The 25,753-nt window shown below is 33.9% G+C and overlaps 1 protein-coding gene and 1 pseudogene across 1 annotated transcript in view; both read right to left on the bottom strand.

The window, feature by feature from the left end:
* TM9SF2 (transmembrane 9 superfamily member 2) overlaps nt 1-25,753 on the bottom strand; it is an 85,891-nt gene that overhangs the window by 17,924 nt on the left and 42,214 nt on the right. Inside the window, exons 5-11 of the mRNA XM_044670549.1 lie at nt 12,474-12,603; nt 11,677-11,801; nt 10,875-10,986; nt 8,811-8,890; nt 8,120-8,228; nt 4,936-5,068; nt 2,227-2,346 (exon numbers count right to left, since the gene is read on the bottom strand). Coding sequence (XP_044526484.1) covers nt 2,227-2,346; nt 4,936-5,068; nt 8,120-8,228; nt 8,811-8,890; nt 10,875-10,986; nt 11,677-11,801; nt 12,474-12,603 — 809 coding nt within the window. The remainder of the gene's footprint in view (nt 1-2,226; nt 2,347-4,935; nt 5,069-8,119; nt 8,229-8,810; nt 8,891-10,874; nt 10,987-11,676; nt 11,802-12,473; nt 12,604-25,753) is intronic.
* Nucleotides 23,585-24,410, bottom strand: LOC123239188 (annotated as a pseudogene).

Genomic DNA, 25,753 nt, shown 5'->3' on the forward strand with positions numbered 1-25,753 from the left:
AAGGTTTGTGTGTTGGGATGGCATTAAGGAAAACTCCGTTCTGTTCTGTCTAAGGATGTGCTGTATCCTTAAAGCACATTTCATCAGGTTGCCTGAGAATCAATCAGAAGTTAAATGGATTTGGGATGTGTGAAGTTGGAAAAGATGAAAAGGATTGAACAATGTCTATTTGACAGAACAAAAGAACATTGGGAAAGCTCTATACCTATATTCTCTCTTTTCCAGAACTTAAGTCAATCTGATTCAACCCACAAGTGAATGAGAATAATTCCCATTATTTCTCCTACTTCTGCCTTCGGAGAGGGAGAACAAATATAATCCTTCTTCAATACTATAGCCATTAGAATACTTAAAAGATAGTTATCATGTTCCCAATGACACTTACTTGGGTACTTCTTTTTTTTTTAAACCCTTACCTTCCATCTTGGAATTAATACTGTGTACTAGTTCCAAGGCAGAAGAGTGGTAAGGGCTAGGCAATGGGGGTCAAATGACTTACCCAGGGTCACACAGCTGGGAAGTGTCTGAGGCCAGATTTGAACCTAGGACCTCCCGTCTCTAGGCCTGGCTCTCAATCTACTGAGCTACCCAGCTGCCCCAGCTTAGGTACTTTTAAACATTATACTTTTTAACAATGATAGGGATTGAAGAGTTTGTTGTGACTAGATTAATATAGCACCATTATAACCTATTATTATGCCTTCACTGTACAGAAAATTATGCTGTAATGAGATTATACCTAATGTACATTATTTTAGTAATGCTAAGCTTAGCCAAGATCAAAATTCTAAAAGACAAGCTGTTTTCCCTTATAAAGAAATAACCATTTCACTAATTTGAATAAAACTATGTAATGGGGTCCAATTGTAGGAAAAATAAACTGCTATAACCCTTACCACTCCTGGGCTAAGGACGTCCCTAGCCTGGATGAAAAAGGAGGAGGGTTGGGCGTGGGGCTAGCAACCCCACCCTGTAAAAACTACATCTGCTAAAGAAACTGCAACCTAAAGTAGGGGCAGCTGGGCTAGCTCAGTGGATTGAGAGCCAGGCCTAGAGACAAGAGATCCTAGGTTCAAATCCGGGCTCAGACACTTCCCAGCTGGGTGACCCTGAGTGACCCATTGCCTACTGGTTGTGGCCCTATGCTCCTAGAAGGGAGTCCCAGGATAAAAAAAAAAAAAATTACAATTACAATTAGTGTTTTAACTATGTATTTTAATTTTTCTAAATAAATGAAAGGCTTGTTAAGTAATTTTAGAATCAAAGTTGTTTAAAGCCTAAGGCTTAAATAATTTGTTAATAAGAATATGAAAAGAAACACGTAGTGCTTACATCTTGATATCAAAGCCCAAAAGAAACATTTTAACTGCTAAATTGTCTTAACAAAGCTATAACCAAAAAACCACAAAGTTGACACTAACAAAAAGCTAAGCAAAATAGGCACAGAAAGCTTATAACTGACACTTTGTATACTTTTACTTCACCATTTGTTAAAAGGAAGCCAGCATGCTCAGTGAAAACTGGGTTTAACCTTTAATTTCCAATTACAAAATTCCTAACTTAAGAATATTACAATCTATACTAATGAGATAAAATACCGCTATTGATGAAAACATTCTAATTCCTGCTATACACAGATGGAACAATATAAATCAGGTGTCCTAAAAGTCTTGGTGTGGTTTTAAACTACTAGAGCTTAAAACTTTGGGATTATCCTGTATTTAACTTTTGGCAACTATTGCTGGAGAAAATGTTAAATCCTATATTTTATTATTTTCTGAAAAATAACTCTTACTATGGTCTTTTATTTCCTCATGCAGGTATATTGCAAATCTGAACATACTGGGATGATTACTCTTTTATTTAAAAAAAAAAAAGGCAACAGAGCTTCTATAAATACTGAGTTTCTAGGGGAAGATACTGGAGATATTTCAGTCCTTGACATAGAAAAAGTCAAAAAGTCAAGCAACTTCAACTTAAAATATTAGGTATTACTGATAACAGAGGATCCAATAGAAATAAAACCTAAGCAGTTCTGAAATTATAATGTAAATCAATGGAAAGAGCACAGCATTTTATTTATATACTTTAAAAAAACAAATTTGTATGCCAAATTATTTTGACATCACTCTCACAGCAAACTGTACAAATTTACAAAAGAAATACTATGATAAATCTGGACTAATGAACTTATACATCCATTTATTTTACACAGCTTTTACTTACATTTATAGAACCTGGCAGCAACATAACCTGCTGGAGTTCCAAGCAGCACCCATAGGACCACAGCACAAGTCATAAGAGCTCCTCTGTTAGCAGGTGACAAAAATCCGAGGCAAGCAAAAACTAAAAGGTAAAACTTAATTTGTCAAATATTAATGTTTTGTTTACCTGGTTTCCTTAGCTATTAATTGGTAAAATTGATTTTTTTAACGGGGAAACAATTAGAGGAATTAACACAGCATACATATATGTAGTTGTGCTTGGGTTTAGCATTATTTAGAGGATGTTCAATGTGATAAATGGACTGTCTAGTAAAGGTTCCTTATCACAGACAACCATATTTGATAGTAGTCAATTTGAAATTTAATGGTCACTATTGTTTTTATCAGTAGTCTAAAAGTATCATTTCCTTTAAAGGAACTGAAATGTTACAAGGTAGAGACACATGAGGGCACTCTAAGCAATAATTAATCAGGGGAAAAAACTCACTTTCAAAGTTATATGAAAATGATGAAAAATATTATTTTAATAATAATGATGGTCAGTATATGAATAACATTTTTAAGGTTTACACAAAGCTCTGCATATGTTATAGCAGTTTGGCAATAGTGAATTCTAGCCCAGTCTACCCTTTACTGCTCTGTAACATTGTATTAACTACTATGATAACGGTGATTATTCAGTATTCCTTCAAGACCCAAATCAAGCACCCCCTTTGACATGAAGCCTTTTCTATTTCCTCAACTCCTAGTTTTCATGCCACCTTCCACTAGCTTGAACTTTTGTATATAATTATGTAAAGGCTGCCTCACATGATAGACTAGGAGTTGCTTGAGAGAAATAAGAAGTTCATTTATTGTCTTTATACCCCCAGAAGCTAGCACACAGCAGATCCTTAATGAAGCTGGGTTGTGTCCAGGAGAGGCTTCTAATAGATCTGGGAACTTGGTAATATCTGAGAGAAAACTGTTAACTAAATGTTGCCCATTCAATGAACTAACTGATTTTGGTTGTCAGATAACTTCAGACTGTCCCAGGTTTCTGGCAGCTTTCCCCTGGAGCTTCTCATATGGGGGTAGGTCAGAAGAAAACAACTAAAAAGATTCATGACAGACTTTGAACTTTCCTCACATTCTTTTTCTCATTTAGTCTCTCCTTTTTGGTCACATCTTCTAGATCAAGAAAGCCTGTTTCTCTAATAACTGGCCTTGATGAGGAAGGAAAAAGACAGTAATGAAACTAAATAAAATTTTAAAGCAGGAAAAATTTGTCATTGGTGTCTACCACTTCCATTTCTTCATCACTTCCCCTTCACGGCCCTCTTATGATCCTTTCCAACTATTTCAATGCCTCCACATCCACCATGGCATCTTTCTTCATATATTATATTTCAAAATTACATCTCCCCACTCCTTGCCTAACTTTGCCACACACATTTTTCTGCCCAGTGAAGAAACACCTTCTATTCCCACATCTTGGTTGAGTTCAATGAGATGTCTGGTTAAGCTACTCTTAAGAACTGTTTTGGTAAACCTATGGCATGTATGCCAGAGAGGGATGCTCCCTCTCCATGTATGCCTGAGGACTACTCCTCACTCCTACTATCCTCACTCATTCCTCTCCAACCTCTGCTCTCTCTGAGATCTAGCTTGGTCCCTTGTCCTGAAGCTGCATAGTATACAATTTCATAGGGATCTAAACATTGAAAAGTCATACTTAGCTACAGGCTTGCTTTAAGACAGTGAATTCAAATTGATTATAGTTCACCTCCTAAGAGTTTAAATTGGTTTATAGTCCTTATTAAATCAATACCTAAAATCTGTTTGCAAATGCTTAGCCTTATAGCTTAGGCAGGTAGTTCTATCACACTGGATTAAGCGCTGGGTCCAGAATCAGAAATGTCTTGAGTTCAAATCCTGTCTCAGATACATACAGTTATGTGACCCTAAGAAGCAAGTCACTTAACTTGTTTTAGTTTCCTCAACTATAAATTGGGGATAAATAATAGGAAATTCAGAGTTAATGTGAGGATCAAATAAGATGATAATTTTTGACTCATAGTAAGCTCTATATAATACTAGCCATTACCATTATTATTAGTTTTTATTTGTTATAATTTAAAATAAGAGGGACCATTGGTTCCCACCAGAGAATAGGATTGAGCACTTAGAGCAGTGGTTCCCACACTTTTTTGACCCACCGCCCCCTTTCCAGAAAAAATATTACTTAGCATCCCTGGAAATTAAATTTTTTAAAAATTGTAATAGCAATTAATAGGAAAGATAAATGCACCTGTGGCCATCACGGCCCCCCTGGATCGCTGCAGCACCCACCAGGAGGTGGTGGTGCCCACTTTGGGAATCAATGACTTAGAGAAAACTAGTTCAACCCCTGCATTTTGCAGATTACAAGATTAAGGATTTAAATTCAGAGGCCATAAGGGCCATGGTAGCCAAACCATTCATTTTCAGAAAATAGGACTTAAGATTCAGAAAGATTAATTTAAAGTCATGCAAGAAACAGCAGTTAGGATCTAAATTCATTTTTTATGATTCTAAGTCAAGTAAACTTTCTCTCCTAAACTGAGGGGCCACACAAAGGGAGTTTCAATTTTAGGTCAATTCGTCCAATCCCCTCATTTAGCAAGCTGTTTTTCATATAAGTATTCGGTAAAACACTTCTCATTTTCTTTCTTTTTTACTTAACACTTACATAGAGTCACAAAAGTCATAATTAAAATCTGTGTCCCTGATCCCAGAAAGACTGAAAGCAGCATTCCTTTTCTTGGAGGACGGAAAATATCACCATGAACCAATTTCCAGCCAAATTCTTCCTGAGCATCTTCCTAAGAAGTAAATACAGTAAGTATTAAACTTGCAAGAAACGATCTCCCAATTCTACTTAGTACATAAATAATATAAATTAAAAAACCAAAATAATTAACAATAAAAGTTATTCCAAATTTGAAAGCAACAAAATTTCAACTTGGAATAAATACAGAAACTTTGTTCATGTTTCTTTTCCCAAAGTCAGAATTATGGTTTTAAATAAAATGCGGTTTTAGAAGAAACTTTGAAAAGATGATCTCCAAATCGCTAATAATTAAACTAGCACAAACTAAAGTAACTCATGAGTTTCTACCTCCTGCTACTTCTATGAAATATTAAATAACTATTAAAGACTTACCTAGGCAGCATACCAATAAAGCATTTTAAAAGTGACATCATTCTTAGGAAACAATCAAAGGGATAATTTTTTTGTGCATCTATGATGTGGGTGGCAGGGTTGCTCTGGCAGGGAAAAATCATACATAACTAGTTTCCCAATTTGTGGTAAGAGAGATACGAATAACTGAAATTTCCCTATCATCCTACTACTAGAAGAAGAACTTCTTATCATCTTTAGACAAATAACAAGTTGTTCCATTAAGACATTACAAGAGGCTAGCCATTTCACAAGTCTTTTATTTAATGAGCTTGTTATTCTAAAGTCCTATTCAAAATGATAAAAAAAAAAAAAATCTGCTTGCTTACCATCTCCAGGAAGGGAAAAGGAGGGAGGGAACAAGACAATCTGAATCATATAACTTCAGAAAACTTATGTGGAAAATTGTTATTACAAGTAATTGGTATAATAAAATATCTTTTACCCTCCCAAAAAAATTTGAAGTTCTAATTTATACAACAGAAGCTATGCCTTAGTTCCTGTAACATCAAATGCTTTTTTCCATAATGAAAATAAAAACCCATTATTCTAGTATTAGCTTTCAATTGATATATGTCATGTCTAAGGTTATTAATAGTATAAAATAGGAAGGCTGATAACACAACCTTCAAAGTTTGATTTTAATAGTGTCCCACAAATCTGACCTCAGACACTTCCCAGCTGTGTGAGCCTGGGCAAGGTCACTTGACCCCCCACTGCCTACCCTTACCACTCTTCTGCCTTGGAGCCAATAAGGGTTTAAAAAAAAAGTGTCCCAAGTGTCTTAGTATAGTTTTAACCTATTAAAATTTAAATACAGAGTGCATCAAAAGTCTTAGTGTAGTGACCCTACGTATCTGAAGGACTGACTGCACTGTTTCCCAGAGTTTGGGCTTTTTTTTTTAGAGTTTTTGTTTTTTAAAAGGATTTTCTAAGGGAAAAAAAAATGCTACTCTTATAGTCCAAGAGGTCTTTCCTGAGTTGTGAGTTGGCACTTATTTTCAAAAGAAGAATATTTGTACCTCAGGGGGTCTGTCAAAATTATTTTTAAAAGCAATGTTCATTTTAATTAGACATAAATGTTTGTTTTTATAATAATTCAAATTTTTTATTAGCTAATTCATCTACTTTGCTTTATTTCCTTCAGATTTAAGAAAGAAAACATGTCAGTGATAATTCTGGTTCTCTACAAAAACATGCTATAGGAGATAATTTCAATTATATGTATTATTGAGGTTACACGTTCTAGTGTGAACTTTTCCTCCACTACCTGGTTAATCTATATTGTCCCTTCGTTAGAATGGAAACTCCTTGAGGGCAAGAGAGTATTTTCATTTTTTCTTTGTTACCACAACACATATCATAGCTTAATATTAATACATGCTTGCTGATTAACTCAGTGTCAAATCAGTGTCATTAATTCTTTTGAGTAACAGACTAACAGAGGAGCCAAACACAGTACCTAACATATCTGTGGTACATATCTGTGAGAAAAGTGATAAGAGTGAGTAAAGAATGTATAGAGTCATTTACAGTAGAGAGTCAGGAGCAATGAAATAGCAGCTCTATGACTACAGTCTATTTACATTATATACTGAGTGACAGGGCCTAAGCGATGACCTTTACAAAAGGAAGCCAACACAAACTGAAGGTAGATAATGAGGCAAAAATATTAATGGAAAATCACTATCCTAGACTGTAAATTAAAAAACTGGTTCAAGGCCTAGTTCCACCATGGAACATATGACCTTGGGAGACTGATAACATATTTGTTTACATTTCCCCATATGATAAGTCTGCCTATACTTGCTTCACAGTGGAATCATAACATGAATATAAAAGAATATAGCAAAACTATTAAGAAGGTAGAAAGAAATGATCAATAAAACCTTCTTTTAATGTTTATTGTTTTGTATTTCAACTTTAAAAAGGTATAAGACAACAACAATTGAGACACAAGCTTCAAGTAACACTTAGTTGAAAAACCAATGAAGATTGAATATTCTATGGAACCAAAACTAATTTTGAAAATACTAAATGGAGATGGTGAAGAAAACAGAATAAGCATAAGGCTCAAAGGTGTAAAAACGAAAGTCAAGAACATATTTTAAAAGAATATCAAAGATGGTCTATGAAATTAACTTTGTCAGTTCAGCCTCAGGGAAAGAAAAAGTTGTATATACATATAATGTATAAAGCACATTCTTTAAGTGAAAATAAATGAAAAAAGTATGGGACATACTTTGAGTGCACCAAAAGAAAAGCAAACTGTATAAATATGAAATTAAAACTGCTTTGGGTGTCAATTTTCACTCAAAAATATAGGGCCTCACATGTAGAGCCTAGAAATTGGCACGGCTGATGACACAGTGATTTTAAAAAGAGTAAAGCTGTGATTGCTTCAAATAGTTACTTTTTCCTCTCTAATGTAATAGGATCTATATAGAATTAGTTTTTTTTTTTTAAAGATATTATGGGCTTTGAAATACTTGGCACCACCAAAGACATAAAAATGGATGTTTATTTGAAGATTTAAGATAAAACAAAAGTGTAAATTCATGAGCATAACTTTAAAGAAGATTCTTGCTAAATAATATTTAAGTTTATGAAAAATGAAAATAGGCAAAAACAAAGTAAAAATGAAAAAAATCAATCAAGACTATATAGGTAGTAGTATAATGTTTTTACTTACAGTTGAATCCATCTGATTATATCTTGCAATATCTTTATGAAGAGTTCTTAACATAATCATGGCTACCATTCCAGATAAGAAGAGAACAATCACCAGGGAATTCATTATGCTACAAGAAGAATTAGTACTTTAATTATTCTATCTCCAAAACTGGTTACTCTTCATAATACTGAAATAGGGTGTAAGGAAACTGTTACATATTGGAGGTAGACCTTAAACCCAGTCTCCCTGGTTTTAAGGCAAATTCTCAATCTTTCTCTAAGTGAAGGGTTCTTAAATCTTTTTTGGTGTCATGGGCCCCTTTAGTCTGGTGAAATCTATCAACCGCTTCTCAGAATAATGTTTTAAAAATGCAAAAAACAAAATATATAGGATTACAAAGGAAACTAATATTGAAGAACAATTATCAATATATTTTTAAAAACCAAATCCACAGGACTTCCCCCTACACACCTGAAATCAGATGCCAGGTTAAAAATCCCTGTATAAGTATAAAGGAGGGAACAAAATAAAGGAAGTAACTATTTGCAATCAAGGAAGTTTTTTGAAGATTAGACAAAACAAATTTATTAATGGAAAGGGTAATAAACTGGGAAATAAGAGAGGAAAAGAAATGCATTATAGGATTAAAGAATGACATGAGCAAAGGCTGAAACAAGCAAGAAATAAGAATACACTACTGTTCTCTCACCTAAACCACTGAATGTGTGTATGAGGCATGGATTCCAAAATATAGTCCCATCTGGAGGCCCATCTAATACGTTTTTCTTCCTGAGGGAAAAGATAAAATATAAATAGCTCAAAGCAAAAGTACATTAAGAAAATTGCAAAACAAGGAAAGATACAAAGCAAATGGAATGACAAGTCATCAAAGCACATAAAAGTGATCACATGTTATAGTGGCAAAAATGATGGACTGAGTATGAGGAAACATGGTTCAAATTCTACTTATGACAGTTTTAGCTACATGGCCAAAGGCAGGTCACTTAACCTCCCCAATCCTCCATTCCTTCATATGTAAAGTGAATGGAATTCTACTACTTGCAGAATATAATTCTTCTGACTCAAAGAAAGGTGCTTATGAATTGCTGTAGCAGAAAAAAGTTTCATCTTGCAGCCAATGTGGGGAGAAATCTCTCTGCCCTTTGCCAGCTAGTCTAGTCCAGATGATAAACTTAGTCTGTGTTTATATATAACTAAAGCTTTTCTAACATGGTGGGAAGAACCTTCCAGAATTAACACTGTTTTGACATCATTTTCAAGAACCCAAAGTCACTTCCATGCCATAATGAAGCACTAGAGTAGGACTGTTGTGGAGAAGTAACCACAATATAAGCCATGTTCAATGAAAAATTGAATTTTGGAGTTGGAAAGGAGATTAGTCCCCATGAGAAACAAAGTGAAGAATTAAGTCCCCTCCTTTATGCCAGGAATTATGCGAAGTACTTTACAATATCTTATGTGATGTTGACAGCAACCTTGTGGAGAAAACTGAAGCAGAGAGGTATTGAGTGACTTGTCTAGAATCACAGAGCTACTATGTGTCAGAAGTTGAATTTGAATTTGAACTCAGGTCTTTCTCACTCCCAGGACAGAGGTCTGTCCACACTCTGACTTAGTCACGTCTATTACACAAAAGGAAACTAAAGTTCAGACGTGTTCAGATTTGGCAAAAATCACACAAGTAGTTTAGTAACAGAATAAAGATTAGAACCCGGGTCTTCTACTGCCCAATCTTTGCTTCTTTCTTATTTAAATGCCATAGAAAAGATAAAAAATAAAAATCATTTCTAATAGTTTCCAGGAAAAATTTCTTCTGAATGTGGATTTTAATATATAAAACAGTATATTAATAATAATTATTAAATAATAATTTATTTTTAATAATAAAACTGTTTCTTTAATAATAAATGGTATAATAATAATTACATTATTAATAGTTAATGTATAAAAACTTTAAACACCTATAATTAATTTGCATATTTTCAGGTTATATGAACTTTCATAATACTCAAATTAATAAAACAAAATTATCATTGCTTTCTGCAACAAAAGATAATGCTACAAAATGATGTTAAAATGTTTCACCGCTAGAATATTACATAAACAAAAAATATTATATCACTACCAGTGATGGTGAACCTATGGCACTCCCCAACCCCCAGAGTTCATTACTAGAAAGGCAGAGGGACTCTGGCAGAGCTACTCCCCTCCCCCTCTCCACAGTGCCTGACATTTTTTCACATTCCCCACCCCTCTGCCCAGCAACCAATGGGAGAACATAGGGGGTAAGGTAGGCAGCTCACAGAAGTCAGAGCTGGAGAAGGGCAGGGCACCTGGGCCAATCCCCTCCCCCCTCCACGGGGAGAGGCATACCCAACATGGATGGGGGGCGGGGAACACCAGAACTTTGGGAGGGGGAGGGAGGGCCTAAAAGGTTCGCCATCACTGATCTAGACCTACTAAACTGTACTAATTAGTAGAACTTGAGCTGTAATAATTGTGCAAGTTAGAAAACTTTTGAGTTAAATCCCCCAGGTTTAAATGAACATCAATTTCCTAGCACTTCTTGAACAAACTTGAACAAAACTCTCAGAGTACAGAATACTTGCAAACTAAAATTACTTGACATTTTGAAAAATCATTTATCAATTCTTAATAGTTTTGTTATTTGCAAGTCAAGTATTACTTGTTTAGAATAATTTTAAAATGAAAATTCAAAGTAAAATTTTATATTATACTAAAGAGTACTCACTACAAAATTAACTGTATAAGTATAGGCAATTTTGATCTCCCCAGTAGCCTTATTGTTTATGTCCATTGGAGGTCCAGAACAATCAGGTTTCTCTGTTTGTGTATGTTTGAAACTGTTAAGAAGAAATAAACATTTAAGCAAAATGTTAGAAAAAGTGAATCTTAAGGAATGTGATCAATTAAGCTAATAGATTTTGTGTATTTTATAATGCTAATAAACATCACATTATTTATGTCACCTTCAACAGTACAAATATATTTTCATGTAGTCATAAAAGCCAATTCAAATAAATAACTATGCAATATAATTACTCTAACAAAATTAAGGACAAATTTAGATATGAATACATTTGAATAGCACCAAATTTATAAGAAATGTTGAGGTTTTTTCCCTAAAATTAGCTAATTTCTTGTCATGACATACCTTTCTTTAATAACAGAAGTAGGAGATAATTAATCTTGGAGAAGACAGTGAGATTAGCAAGGAAAATATTTTAAATTCATATTTTATCAAAGGATTTCACAAGTGATCAAATGCCTTCAAATGTTATATGTTAACTCAAAAACACCAAGAAATATTCTTTTAATATATCTTCAAATAGTAGAGTGTGAACATTAGGGGTTTTAAAAATTAAAGTTATTCCCTTAAAAATGGATTATAAACATACATATGTAACATATATACATAATATAAATAAACTCTCAACCTAGATCATTTTAAAAAGCTAAATTATCAATCCAATATGGAATGAAGCATATTGAATCCATTTAATTTTATCTATTCCAGCTAATTATATGATTACCTTTTGGGCTCAAGTTTAGCAGCCACTAATCTTGCTCCCATGGCTCCACTTTCAACAATATGATAGTATATCTTGATATCAACATGGTTGAAGATGTAAAATGTATCTTTCTCATGGAATTCTGACTGTGGGAAAGAAAACAAAAGTTAATGGAAGAAAACCAAGTCTGGAATAATCTAAAAATAATAAAATAAAACAGATCACAACAAGACTAGCAGTGAAGAGGAAAATCAAGCTTTCCCCGAATTTAACAAGAGGGAATGTCCAGGCTCTAAGCCCAAAAGTTTTCTCAACTGGAATTGAGGGAGAGACAATGTATGCTTTCTTTTAGGTGTTGAATCTTAATATAAAAAGCACAATTTGTAGATAAAAAACATGAAAGTCTAACTATTTACTTAAAACACAATATTAACAGCTGGGTGGCTCAGTGGATTGAGAGCCAAGCCCAGAGACCGGAGGTCCTGGCCTCAGATACTTCCTAGCTAGGTGACCCTGGGCAAGTCACTTAACCTCCATTGCCTAGCCCTTACCACTCTTCTGCCTTGGAACCAATATTCAGTATTGATTCTAAGATGGAAGGAAAGGGTTTTTTTAAAAAATAAAATAAAATAAAGTTACACAATGCCTCAATAACCTGGTCAGTTCTAAATTAATTCTAAGGTACAATTTTAATTTTGAATGATGAATAAATATTAAGGAAAGCTCCAAGATTTCATTTAATCCACAAAATCTATGCTGAAAGGGTTTTTTTTGGAGGGGTGAGGGGTGGGGTAAATTTAAGAAAGCAACAAACTTACATTGATAACACAAGCATCTTTTGCATGGCCTTTATCTGTAATATAACAGCCAATTGGAAATCCAGGATTGCAGTACCTCTGTCCATCTTCAACATCATAGCACCATGTTACAGGCATGTTATCTACTATCCTATATACACAAACACACACATAGCAACACAAATTAAATCAAAATTCCAAAGGAAGACATCACTATAATAAAAAATTATTTCCTGAAAACAATTGCTTTACAAAGATGAAACCTAGTTTTCAAATTAAACTTAATCTCAATTAAAACATAGTTTTACTTAGCTTTAAACTTAAGTCTTCAATTATCTATAAATTATCAAATTTGGAAATAACACTAAGCTGAAAGGGATTGTTAAGGCACTGGATAACTGAATCGCATTTCAAAAAGCTCTCAACTCTTTAACAGGCAAGAAGAATTGGCCACATTTAATAAGATAAAATAGAATATGGATAAATAAATATAAAATCCTTACATGCAAATCTAAAAAAAATCAATCACACAACTGGAGGATGGCCAAAGCTTGATTAGTCAACCATTTACATGAAAAGGACATGGGAGTCACAGCTGACTACAATATGGCAGCCAAAATGGCAAATGCAGCTAACCCGCATTAAGAGACATATCCAGAACAAGATAAGTAATAGTCCTGCTGACTTCTACCATGGTCAGACCAAAAGGAGAAAGGATATTACCAAAAATGAAGCACATCCACAGGACAGTAACCAAGGCAGTATAAAAACTAGAAACCATGTCATAGAAGAAGCTGAAGGACATGTAGCCTGAAGTCAGTCAGTGATTAAACATTTACAATTTGTGAGATAATGTGTTCAGTGCTGGGAACACAAAGAAAGGCAAAAAGAGTCCCTGCACTCAATGAATACCCATTCAAATGGTTAAGACATGTAAACAGATACAAAATATAGAGGAAGGTAATCTGAGTTTTCAATTTTTTGTAAGGTTGTCAAGTAGAACATAAGCTTCCAGAGAACATGGGTTGTTTTTTTTTGTCTGTGTCCATAATGCCTTGCACAAAGTAGTTGTTGACTTGTTTCACTTAGTCTAGAAGTCAGTACTCGTTTAATCAGAGAGAAGCTGCAAAATTGCAGATTTTAGCTTTAAAATTTGCATTAGATTGGAGCTGTCCAAAGTGAAAATGGACAGTTTTGAGAGTTAGTGGGTTCCCCACTTTTAGAGGTATTTAAATGGAACACTGATGACTACTTGTCAAGAGTAGAAAAAATTCCTATTCAGGTTAGAGTTGGACTATGTGACCTCTTGGGCCTCTTACAACTCTAAGATACTATAATTCCTAATAAATGGATTCTAGAAACTCATATCTGAATTAAATCGGATGATATTTAATAATCCAAGTCCAATTACTATAATTTTATTAACTTATTATGCAGTCAATAAACTGATTTAATTTATATGTCTTTAAGATGTACACACAATAGAAAATGATTTGCTAATAAGACTAAAACATCTGCAATATAGCTGATGATCTCCCAATATTATCTACCAATATAATATAGTAAGTAGTCTGGAAGCCTGAAACCTATTTTCCTTTGGCAAAATATCCAGTCCCTGAGGAACAGCCCAGAGAATAGGAAAAAAAGAAAGACTTTTTGTCACTCAAATAATTCAATAATAGAAACAGCTGCTGAAGAAGAGTATAACAACAGGGTGTGAAACTTAAGGTCAGGGTCAAGAAGAAAGTACAAATTACAGGATTATAATACTGTGCGTTTCTAAGCAGTGTTTCTTGGAAGAAATGCTGCTTTGAACTAGAGAATCAAATCTCTCAAAGACCTTTAAAATTCCTGAGGTTGTCAGTACCACTGCAGAGATACATATCCTATTTAAAGAATTAAAGACTAAGGAAAAAAAGTGGTTTAAAAAGAGTTCTATGGCAGTGGAATAACAGAACCTAAAATCCTAGCTTGCAGTTTCCTATATTCAAAGGACACTGTGGCAGTGCAAGTAGGAAAAAAAGAAGTTACTAAAAATGTTAGCTGTATTATGACCACATTAATTCACTCCAGGGCATGTTTTATTGTTAATTAATGTATGCCTCCAGTGGTGAAATTATGAATCTGTACTCACCCCAAGGTATATATTAATGAACTAATAAAACATGTCTCGTCACATTTAAATGCTATGTAATAATGCAAATTGTACCAAATTTCAGAATCACCTGTACTATTTAGTTGCTTATTATTGCAAACAGCAGGCTGGCGGTCTACGGTCATGCTCTAAAGTATCTAGAAGCACAATGTCAAGGTTATATAAATTAAGATGCTCAAGACTTTCTAAAATAGTTCCTGAGAGGCCAAAAGAATTGGTTATTAATTGCTTTAATTTTTTTAGGGAATGAAGTACAGAGTCAGTAAGATATTTTTCTTTAACACTTAGCAATCAGTATTACTACTACATTATTTATACTAGCTATATACTATTATAGATAAAGCACAATGGAAAAATTAAGATGCTGTATATATGAAATATGAATCAGCAGCAATTTAATTTTTTATCTTAAAGCCATACCTTAAGTTTATTATCTAAGCTAACAAATTCATTTTGAGATGAAGCCTTAACTCAGCAGCCTTCTCCAGATAACTACCTAAATGAAATAAATGTATAAGAAGCCCTTATTAGATATAAAATTTAAATTAATAGAAAGTTTGAGAGACTGGTAAGTACTTAAATAGTATTTTACTTGATTCAGTATAGCAAAATCTAGCCTAAAAGGATCTCCTAAAAGGTTTCTGACTTGCAATTTTTAAATAGACAAGCAAGATTCCTTGATATGTATAAGCAAAGACAATATCAGTGTTCAGTGAAAATTGGTTAAGTACAAGCTAAAATCTAATTAGGTTCTGTTTTACATGTCACAGAAATCTTTTAAAAACATTGTGATCATATTTATAGCTGCGCTTTTTGTGGTGGCAACAAATTGGAAAAGGAGGGGATGTCCTTCAATTGGGGAATGGTTGAACAAACTGTGGTATATGCGGGTGATGGAATACTATTGTGCTAAAAGGAATAATAAACTGGAGGAGTTCCAGGCGAACTGGAGAGACCTCCGGGAACTGATGCAGAGCGAAAGGAGTAGAGCCAGAAGAACATTGTACACAGAGACTGATATACTGTGGTAAAATTGAATGTAATGGACCCCTGTACCAGCAGCAATACAATGACCCAGGACAATTCTGAGGGATTTATGGTAAAGATGCTACCCACACTCAGAGGAAGGACTGCAGGAGAGGAAACATATAAGAAAAACAACTGCTTGAATGCATGGGTTGGGGTGGACGTGATTGAGGGTGTGGACTCGAAACTACCACACCAATGCAACTACCAACAATTTGGAAATTGGTCTTGATCAAGGACACATGACAAAACTAGTGGAAATGCTCATCGGCCATGGGTGGGGGGGGGGGGGGTGGTGAAGGGGATAGGAGGAGCATGAATCAGGTAACCATGTTAAAAATGTAGATTAATAAATGTTAAAAAAAAAATAAAATAAATGAAATTTAAAAAAAAAAAACAAAAAAAACATTGTGATCGGGGGCAGCTGGGTAGCTCAGTGGATTGAGAGCCAGGCCTAGAGACAGGAGGTCCTAGGTTCAAATCTGACCTCAGACACCTCCCAGCTGTGTGACCCTGGGCAAGTCACTTGACCCCCATTGCCTACCCTTACCACTCTTCCACCAAGGAACTAATACATAGAAGTTAAGGGTTTAAAAAAAAATAACATTGTGATCAATTCCCAAAGACATCAAAGAGAAAAGAGACATATCTACAAAAACATTTATAGAGATTCTTTGTAGTAGCAAATTGAAAACTATGGGGATATTCATCAACAGGGGAATGGCTGAACAAGTTGTAATATATGATTGTTGTAGAATCCTATTGGGCTATAAGAAACCATGAAGGGGATAGTTTCAATATGAACTGATAAAAAGTTTAGTGAGCAGAATCAGGAGGACAATGTACACAGTAATAAATCAACTGTGAAAGACTTAGCAACTCTTATCAATACAATGATTTACAATTATTCCAAAAGATTCATAAAGGAAAAGGTTATTCACTTTTGAAAAAAGAACTCATGGACTCTGAGTGCAGACTGAAGCATATTTTTCCCCTTTTATTTTTCTTGCTTCCCCCCATTTACAACATGGCTAATATAGAAATGCTTTCCATAACTTCATATGTATAATAGGTTTTGTATTTCTTATCTTTTCAATGGGCAAGGAAGGAGATTGAAGAAGGAAATTTGGAACTGAAAGTAAAATTTAAAAATTAAAAAAATATTTCTTTTTGATGGGGCACCTATTAACTAGGAAATATCTGATAAAATCATGGTATAGGAATGTAATGACATATTATTACACCCTAAAAAATGACAAAAAGGATTATTTCAGATAAACTTGGAAAGAATGATATATATATAGCTGATGCAAAGTGAAGTAAACAGAACAATTTATATTACAACACTTAAATTTGAAGACTTAACTCTTTCTCTATTAAAATGTAAGCTCCTTAAAAAATAGGAACTAACTTTTTTTGGTTTGCATTTGTATTCTTAGTGCTTAGCAAGTAATAAATACTTTTAATTATCATTACAACGACCAACCATGATATCAGTGGAACAATGAAAGATGCTCTCATTTTCTGAGTTAAAGGCCACATTGGAATTTGTTTTGCTTGATTACACTTATTTGTTACAAGAGTTTTCTTTTTTGTTTTTTATTGGGGAAGGGAGAGGGGAGTGGAGAGAGAAAATAAATGCTTGTTAATTGAAAAAAAATTTTTAACATACTGATCAATGCTTCTCTGATAAGGGATGGACATATGCTCAACAAGAGTATTTGCTGCCAGGGGGCTCAGTGGATTGAGAGTCAGGCCTAGAGACAGGAGGTCCTAGGTTCAAATGCTGCCTCAGACATTTCCCAACTGTGTGACCCTGGGCAAGTCACTTGACCCCCATTGCCCACCCTTACCACTCTTCCACCTATGAGTCAATACACAGAAGTTAAGGGTTTAAAAAAATAATAAAAAATAATAAAAAAAGAGTATTTGCTGCTGACACAAAGGTTGTTCTAGAATGAATCTTTCAAATACTTTTATTTGCATGTGACACTGTACTGGTTGCAATGATTGTTGGAATAATGCATTTATTAAACTAAACAGTACCTTCAAAACTCTCAAGCTGCTTCTTTATACACATACACCAAAAAAAGTCCTTTTGACATTAACATTACTCCAGTGATTTTATATGGTTGTGATTCATGGAATACTATTATCTTCAAATAATCAAAAGTGTCAATAATCCAAAGAGCAATAAAGAGATAAATCAGAGATATAAGGAGGCTATTGCTTATGGTTACCTATCAGCAATAACTTTCATACAATAGTGTAAAAGATTCGTATTAATGAATAACCTCCTATTTCATTAGTGTAGTAACACCCTCCACCATCTCAACTTATCCATGACTTAAGACTTTAAAAAGTTCCCTGTCAGAGAAATGACTTGTCAACTAATAAGTGTCAGGGGAATTGAAACCAGGTCCTTGACTCCACATATGGTAGTCTAGCACTATACCATGCTATTTCCTGATATAAAACCACTTAAAAGATATATGACCAGACAAAAGAAATGAGCTTCTATTGAGGTCCTAGTTCTGAAGGGTGTCACTCAGGAGCTATCAATTAAGCAAGTTACTACTTCACACTGAGCTTCATTTTCCTACTCTGTAAACACAGAGGTTAGAAAAGATTATCACTGAGATTCTTTTTAGTATTAAGGTCCTATAATTTCGTGGTTCTGTGGTTGTTATCAAATTATAGATACTTTGATCATTATTCATACTATATATGTATATATAAGTATGTGAAAGAATGTAAGGCCACAAACTAAGAAGCTAAAGAGGAAGATAAAAAGGTAATCCACTGAAGAGCAGAATTAAAGGAATTCAAATATCCAATGATAAAGGCACTAGAAAATTTTCAGTTAAAAAATAGAATATTTTCAACTATTCAAAAAGCAGATTATCTTCACCTTCATTATTCATGTGAATATTTATCTGAAATGTTTTATATGATAAGTAGTAAAATTATATTATAAATTTAAAAAAAATTTTTTTTAATTATCCAATGAGATGCTAACGCATTGCTGGTGGAGTTGTGAATTGATCCAACCATTGTGGAGGAATTATGCCCTTTGATCCAGCCATACCACTGCTGGGTTTGTACCATAAAGAGATAATAAGGAAAATTGTTTGTACAAAAGTATTTATAATACTCACGCTTTTTATAGAAGCAAAAAATTGGAAAATGGGGGTGGGGGGTAGGTGTTCATCAACTGGGGAATGGCTGAACAAATTGTGGTATCTGAGAGTGATGGAATACTACTGTGGTGAAAGGAATGATGAACTGGAACAATTCCATATGAACTGAAAAGATATCCAGGAATTGAGGCAGAGCAAAAGGAGTAGAACCAGAAGAACATTGTATACAGAGACTGATACATTATGGCAAAATCTAATGTAATAGACTTCTCTACTAGCAGCAATGCAATGATCCAGGACAATTCTGAGGAACTTATGAGGAAGAAAACTAGCCACATTCAGAGGAAGAACTGTGGGAGTAGAAATGCAGAAGAAAAACATGATTGAAGACCTAGTTCAATGGGGATATGATTGGAGTTTGGGGTTTCAAAGATCATTCTATTGCAAATATGAACAATATGGAAATAGGTTTTGAACAATGATACATGTATAATAATCCAGTGGAATTGCTTGTCAGCTCCAGGATGGGGGTAGGAAAGAGGGGTGGGAAAGAACATGAATCATGCAATAATGTAAAACCATTCTAAATATATTAATTATTTTTTAAAAATGATCCAATGAGTATCTGTTCTTCATTAATAAATAATGAGAATAATCAAGAGTTGGAATAAATTGGGTACCTATCGAATGAAGAATGGCTAAAAAAAAAACAGCCAATAGAATATGATTATATTTTAAGAAAAGTCAAATATGACAACTTTGGAGAAACCTCAGACGACTTGAATTAATTGCTGCATAATAAAATTAGTAGAACCAGGAGAATAATTTACATAATAATCACAATAATATAAGGAAAATAACTCTGAAAGGCTTCAGGACTGTAGTCAATACAATATTGCCCTATGATTTCATAAGACTAATGATAGAACATGTCTTCCACCTCTTGGCAGAGATGTGATAGACTAGAAGCACGGAAGGACATACACACTGAGGTAAAGTTAATGTGCTGCTTTGTCCCGTTTGATTATACTTCTTTGTTACAAAGGAAAGTTTCTGTGGGAGTTGAGGGTGGTAGGGTGCTGATGGACAGTGAAAGAGATGTTTCTCCCCAAAAGAAGAAAATTGAGCAAGATATTACAAACATACAAAGACACATACAGACAAAAATAAAAAGGTTAAGAAGGGAAAACAAATATAGAGATTTTGTTACTATCTTGGTAAATTGAATATACACGTCATTTAAAAACAAAAAAAATTAGAAGGTCATAGTTTCATGTACAACCTCTTATTTTCTTTGTATATTGAAATGTTTATTGATGAGTAACCTCATTAAAATTTTTTTAAATAGTTGTATTTGCTAAGTAATCTATTGGTTCTATCAATAATTCATAAAATCATTATCCCAAAAGGTAATTTTAGCACAAAAAGAAAATAGTTCTACATTTATATTAAAATCCAACAGTATGGGGCAACTAGGTGGCTCTGTGGATTGAGAGTCAGGTCTAGAGATAGGAAGTCCTGGGTTTAAATCTGGCCTTAGATAACTTCCTACCTGTGTGAACCTGAGCAAGTCACTCAATCCCCATTGCCTAGCCCTTACCACTCTTCTGCCTTGGAATCAATACAGAGTTTTGGTTCTAAGACAGAAGATAAAGGTTTTAAAAAATCCTACAGTATACTCTTTCTGTCTCTAGAAGATATAGAATATCTATGCATTTCTCTGTAAATTCATCTATGTCCTTTTATGTTACTTGATGAAATTTGGCAAAAATAATTTTTACTATCATAGCACAAGTAACAAATCCAACAACTGTAGATAATATGAATCACTATTCTTCAAAGGCATGTTATAAAGAGCTTTGGGGAATGAAGTCCTTTGTCTCCAAAATAAAGACAATATATATGAAAGTTAAAATTTCTAATTCTCATATTACATGTTTAGCTAGATCTAACTGTAGAAAACTAGGCAGGAAAATTCTAAAGTCTGAGACAATAATAAAAGGACAAGTCACTAACAACTATTTTTCTAGGTAGGACACTCTAGTTACAGCTAATTCCCATTTCCCTAGAACAACACATTTTGAAGTTACAGCAGATATCAAACTTACCATTAAAAAAAAACAATAACAATAAGCTAACGGCTTCATAGGCATTATAAGGGTTTTGAATTTTTTTTTTTGAGGAAAAATAAAATAGTAAAAATTTATTGTGCAATGACACAAGACAGCTCTGAGGGATTTATGGTAAAGATGCTACCCACATTCAGAGGAAGGACTGCAGGAGGGGAAACATTTAAGATAAACAATTGCTTGAATGCATGGGCTGAGGCGGACATGAATGGGAAATAGACCCTGAACAAGGACACATGTTACAACCAGTGGAAATGTGCGTTGGCCATGAGTGGGGGGAGAGCGGGGGGTGAAGGGGAAAGTAGGGGCATAAAGTATGTAAACAGATTAAAAACGAATATTAATAAATGTCTAATAAAAAAAATTTATTGACTCATATTCACAACTTTTTACACATTGAAGAGCTTTTAATATGCAGTATTGTGCTGCAATTCCTTCTTTTAGATGCTCTGGCATTAAGTTCTCAAGATTTTAAAACATTTTCTTTAAAGTTGTCTTAATGAAACCACATATCACATTGGGTTACTGAATGTATCACTGACAAACAGTCCGTTTTTCCAAGACAATTCCATAGGTTTTCTATGAGGTTTAAGTCAGATAAGTTGCCAGGTAATTTTGAAATGTTTATCTTCATCTTTTGTATAACTTCTTAACTTTTCCAGATATAAAAACAGTACATGGTGATAGCCCATCTCCACTTAGGTATTTCTATAATTCCATAACAATTCTACCTCTCTATATAACAATATAAAAATCAGAGTTTATCATTCCTTCAATGGGGACAAGGAAATTTTCAAATACCAGAAGCTTCAAAATTCCCAAAATACTTTTGGGATAAATATTTTACAGTCTTGATAAAAGTACCAAAAGCTTAAAGGTTTACCTGGAGTTGTTCTGATAACAATTTTGATACTAGTTTTAATTAAAAAGTAAGTAAAAGTTGACTTTCCAAGTTTCATTATTTTAGTCTTTGTATTGCCTTGTCCATGAAAAAGATTTTTTCTTCATAGTAATGAATAGAAAGGTATTTTAAAACTGGATTATTCACTGTTCTTCTGACTTCAAAAAGACTATCTTTCTCTGCTGAAAAATCAATAACAAACTCTGTGTCTGGTCAGGTCCCTCTGAAAATCTTTGCTTACTACTGGCCAGGTTTTTTGCAGTATTAGCTTGCTGGTTCATATGAGCTTTTGCTTTTCTGTTTTCATCCAAACTCTTCTTTTCCATTTGGTAAAACTAATCTCTTTCCCTAGATGGCATGAATTATCCTTGAAATGCTTTACCCATACCAGAAAGATTCTGTTGTATCTCTAAATCATTCATATGTTATTTAAGAGCTATAATTGCAAGTCTCCTTGGAATAATTTAGACTTTTTAAAATGAGATAATTAGAAGCATAACAAAAGAGCACAAACAAACATGTGCATGGCACAAAATCCATCCCTAAAAAGGTGAGAAAGCAGTTCAGGCTGGTCAACATAAATCTTTTCGAGTAAACTTATTAGAAAAAGAAAATATGAGTGACTATTGTTTTCACAAATTAAAACCATATCAAAATTACTGGTTCTTTCCATTAATACAAACACTACTATGGCACAGAGGTTTAGGGAGCACCCAAACACAAGGGACAGGAAGTGAATGTTAAATTTTCAAAGGCTTCTGAGAAAAAAAGTGACAGATGGAAAGAGAACCACATCCAGAAAGGAATAATTATCCAGAAAAAAGTATTGTTGTCAAGAGTAACAAATGCATGCAGAGGAGTCAAGAAGAATGTAGACTGAGAAAAAAACTATTTGTTCTAGCAATAAAAAGGTCACTTGTAACCCCTGAGAGAGCGGTTTCTATTAAAGGGCAGGAAAGAAGCCAAATTGCAAGGGGTTAAAGTATAGGAGGTGAGAAAGTTGAGGTCACTAATATGTAAATAGGTTTTTCTAGGTATTTGACTATGAAAGAAGAAAAGATATGCGACAATATCTTAAGAAGATAGGGTAGGGAAAATTTTTTTTTAATGGATGGTATGTTTGTGTACTGGAAGGGAAGGAACCAGTGAATAAAGAAAGACTGAAAATTGGTGGAGATAGGAAATAATTGAAGAGATAAACTTTAAGAAAGAGACTCCAAGAAGTTAAGAGCTCAGGTAGAGTGGTTGGCTTTGGCAAAGAGAAAGATCATTTGTTTTCTAGTAATACAGAAAAGGAGAGGATGGGAAAACCTTCAGATGATTTGACATACTGAAATGAGAAGAGCACTTGATGGATGGTTTGGATTGTTTCAGTGAAATATGAAGTAAGATTTGCTAAGAAGGAGGAAAATGGGACAAAGTAAATGATTTAAGAAGAGAAGAAGTTGGTATATCAGGAGAAAATAAATAAGAAGTGAATCAGGGTAGAGTAAAAGCAGTATTAAATGCCCAGTTGAGATTATAGAGCATAAATCTGTAGTGGTCTCAATCAGCAAAACCATATGACTTCTTCCATTAGCATTCAGCAGAAAACAAACAGGAACAGAAAAGGTAAATGATTAACTATAGATAACAGAAGAAAAAGAGACTACAAAAGAGAATAACTGAGTGAGATGTATAAAAATAAAAAAAATTTAGATGACATATATTAATACATTAATGGGGATAGAAAACAGAAATATTACTTTAAAAGATCAATTCTGATTAAGAAGAAGCTTATCTTACAATGCGTTTATCATTTCTTCTTGCATTTTTTGTAATGAGTCCAGGAGCTGAGGAAGTGTAGTATTATAATACTGATGCTGATGAAGCTGTGCCCCTTTCAAAGCCAATACATATTGATTATGCAGCATATGAAGTTTCATTGTAGCTTTGTCATAACGGTCTTTTGCCTTCTCTGTTTCCTTTCCTTTAGGCAAAGCTTCTTTATACTTCTCTTTGGCATCATTCATTTCTTTTATTAATTGCCTATAGCTTGTTTTTAATTTATCCAATTCTATCTTTGTGACCTTGAACATGTCTGTCTCAATTTGCTGGTGCACACCTATATAACTCTTCTTTACTTGCTGCTTGTCTTTGATCATCATAGTAAGCCTATGTAGTGGTCCAGAGTTAAGGTCTTCTGCATGTGTCTTCATTATTCTGCTAAGCTGTTCTGTTTGCTCAATCATTAGTAGCCAAGTCTGAGATACATTGCTAACATAATTCAAGTGGGCAGTACTTTCTTTATCAATTTGATTATAGAGATTCTGTAAAGTAGATGCATATTCTTTATCACTTTTTATTCTCAGTGCCATAAACTTCTTGACTGTTTCCAAGAGTCGTATCGTAACTCCCAATCTTGCAATTTTAAAAGTGCATCATGTGAATTCTTCAGGTCACTTCCAAACCCCATCTTCATAAAGCACCAATTGCTCCACGGGTTGTAAGAAATTCTTTTAATCAGCACATGTCCATATCTTATTTCTCTTTTCCAGTTAGATCTCAATTAAAATGGTAGGTCCATTTAGGGACATCACACTTTTAAGATATTTTGGAAAAGTTGCAGAAGAGAATGATCATAGGTCTATCTCAAATAAGTTCAATATGTCAATAGTTCTGTGCCTTAGTAGCTGGCATTCATGACTTGCTGTGGCCAAAACAAATCCATCCCCTGATGGTCAACCTTCTGGTAATGAGCATCTCCAAACACTGCTACAACGGTCCTAGAACCTGACAAGCAGGAGCTCCAGGGTTTTGAATTTTTAAAAAATTCTTTGTAATCTTACAGCAATTCTCTAACTCTATAAACTTCTTGGCAAATAAATTTTATAAAGTGCCAAATCCAAACTATTTATTTGGTGCTAAAGACAAGAAAGAAGCTACAAAATTAAGATAGTATGACCCCTCTTTCCTTTAGAAACTTACATTCTACTTAAGGAACTTTTGACAAATACACACTATAAAAGTTAAATATCTATAATTTCACTGGTGGGGTTACTTCTCATGCCCATGCAGATGTAACCCCATCATTACTTAGAAACAATAAATGCCAAGCCAAAAGGGACCTCACAGGCCTTCAAGTTAAATTCTCTCATTTTATAGATGAGAAAACTGAGGTTAAGGATTGTTTAAGTGACTTCAATTTAACCAGTAATATGGGGAGTACCAGAAAGAGAGATAGAATTTAAATTCAGGCCCTCTGATTCTAAGGCCAATGCTTTTTCCTCCTGTACCATTCTGTTATCTTCTTTGTAAACTAACATTTAGACATTTAGTTTAAGGTGTGGTTATGAAACAAACAAAAGATTTCTTGAAAATAGCATGAACACTAGAGAGAAATTGGAGATTTGGGTGTGTTCTTTAATAATAACTAATGATAAATGTATGGGATATAGAAAGAAAATGAGCAGAAATTAGGACTGAAATGCTCAGGGAACTTTTATAAAACAGGGAAGAACAATGGGTCTCAGAAAAGAGCAGTTCAAGAGGCATGAAGAGAACCAGAATATTAAGGTAGTTTAAAAGAGTAGGGGGAAATATACAGAGTTGAAGGCAATAAAAATAATGAAAAGAGGAGGTTGAAAAGAATCATAAAATTTGGCCAATTCAAAGAACTAGACTGCAAGGAACCCTGCTACTAATGGGGAAGATGTTCTCCATCAAAGTATCAATATAGGGTGAATAGAACAAAGATTTTACTCCTGATTTAGTCACTGTGATACTAATCACTTTAGTTTCTTTCTCTTTTTGCAAATGCCACAAATAGTTTAGCATACTAGTAATATGTCTATATAATGACTTCCTAGACTTATAATCTATCAGGTGTGGAAGGGTCCTTTTACAAGCTATTTATCAATATACATATTAAACTATTAAGACCCTTCCAATGATGTCTCCTCATGGCATGA

Source organism: Gracilinanus agilis, chromosome 3, assembly GCF_016433145.1.
Source record: "Gracilinanus agilis isolate LMUSP501 chromosome 3, AgileGrace, whole genome shotgun sequence".
Lineage (NCBI taxonomy): Eukaryota > Metazoa > Chordata > Mammalia > Didelphimorphia > Didelphidae > Gracilinanus > Gracilinanus agilis.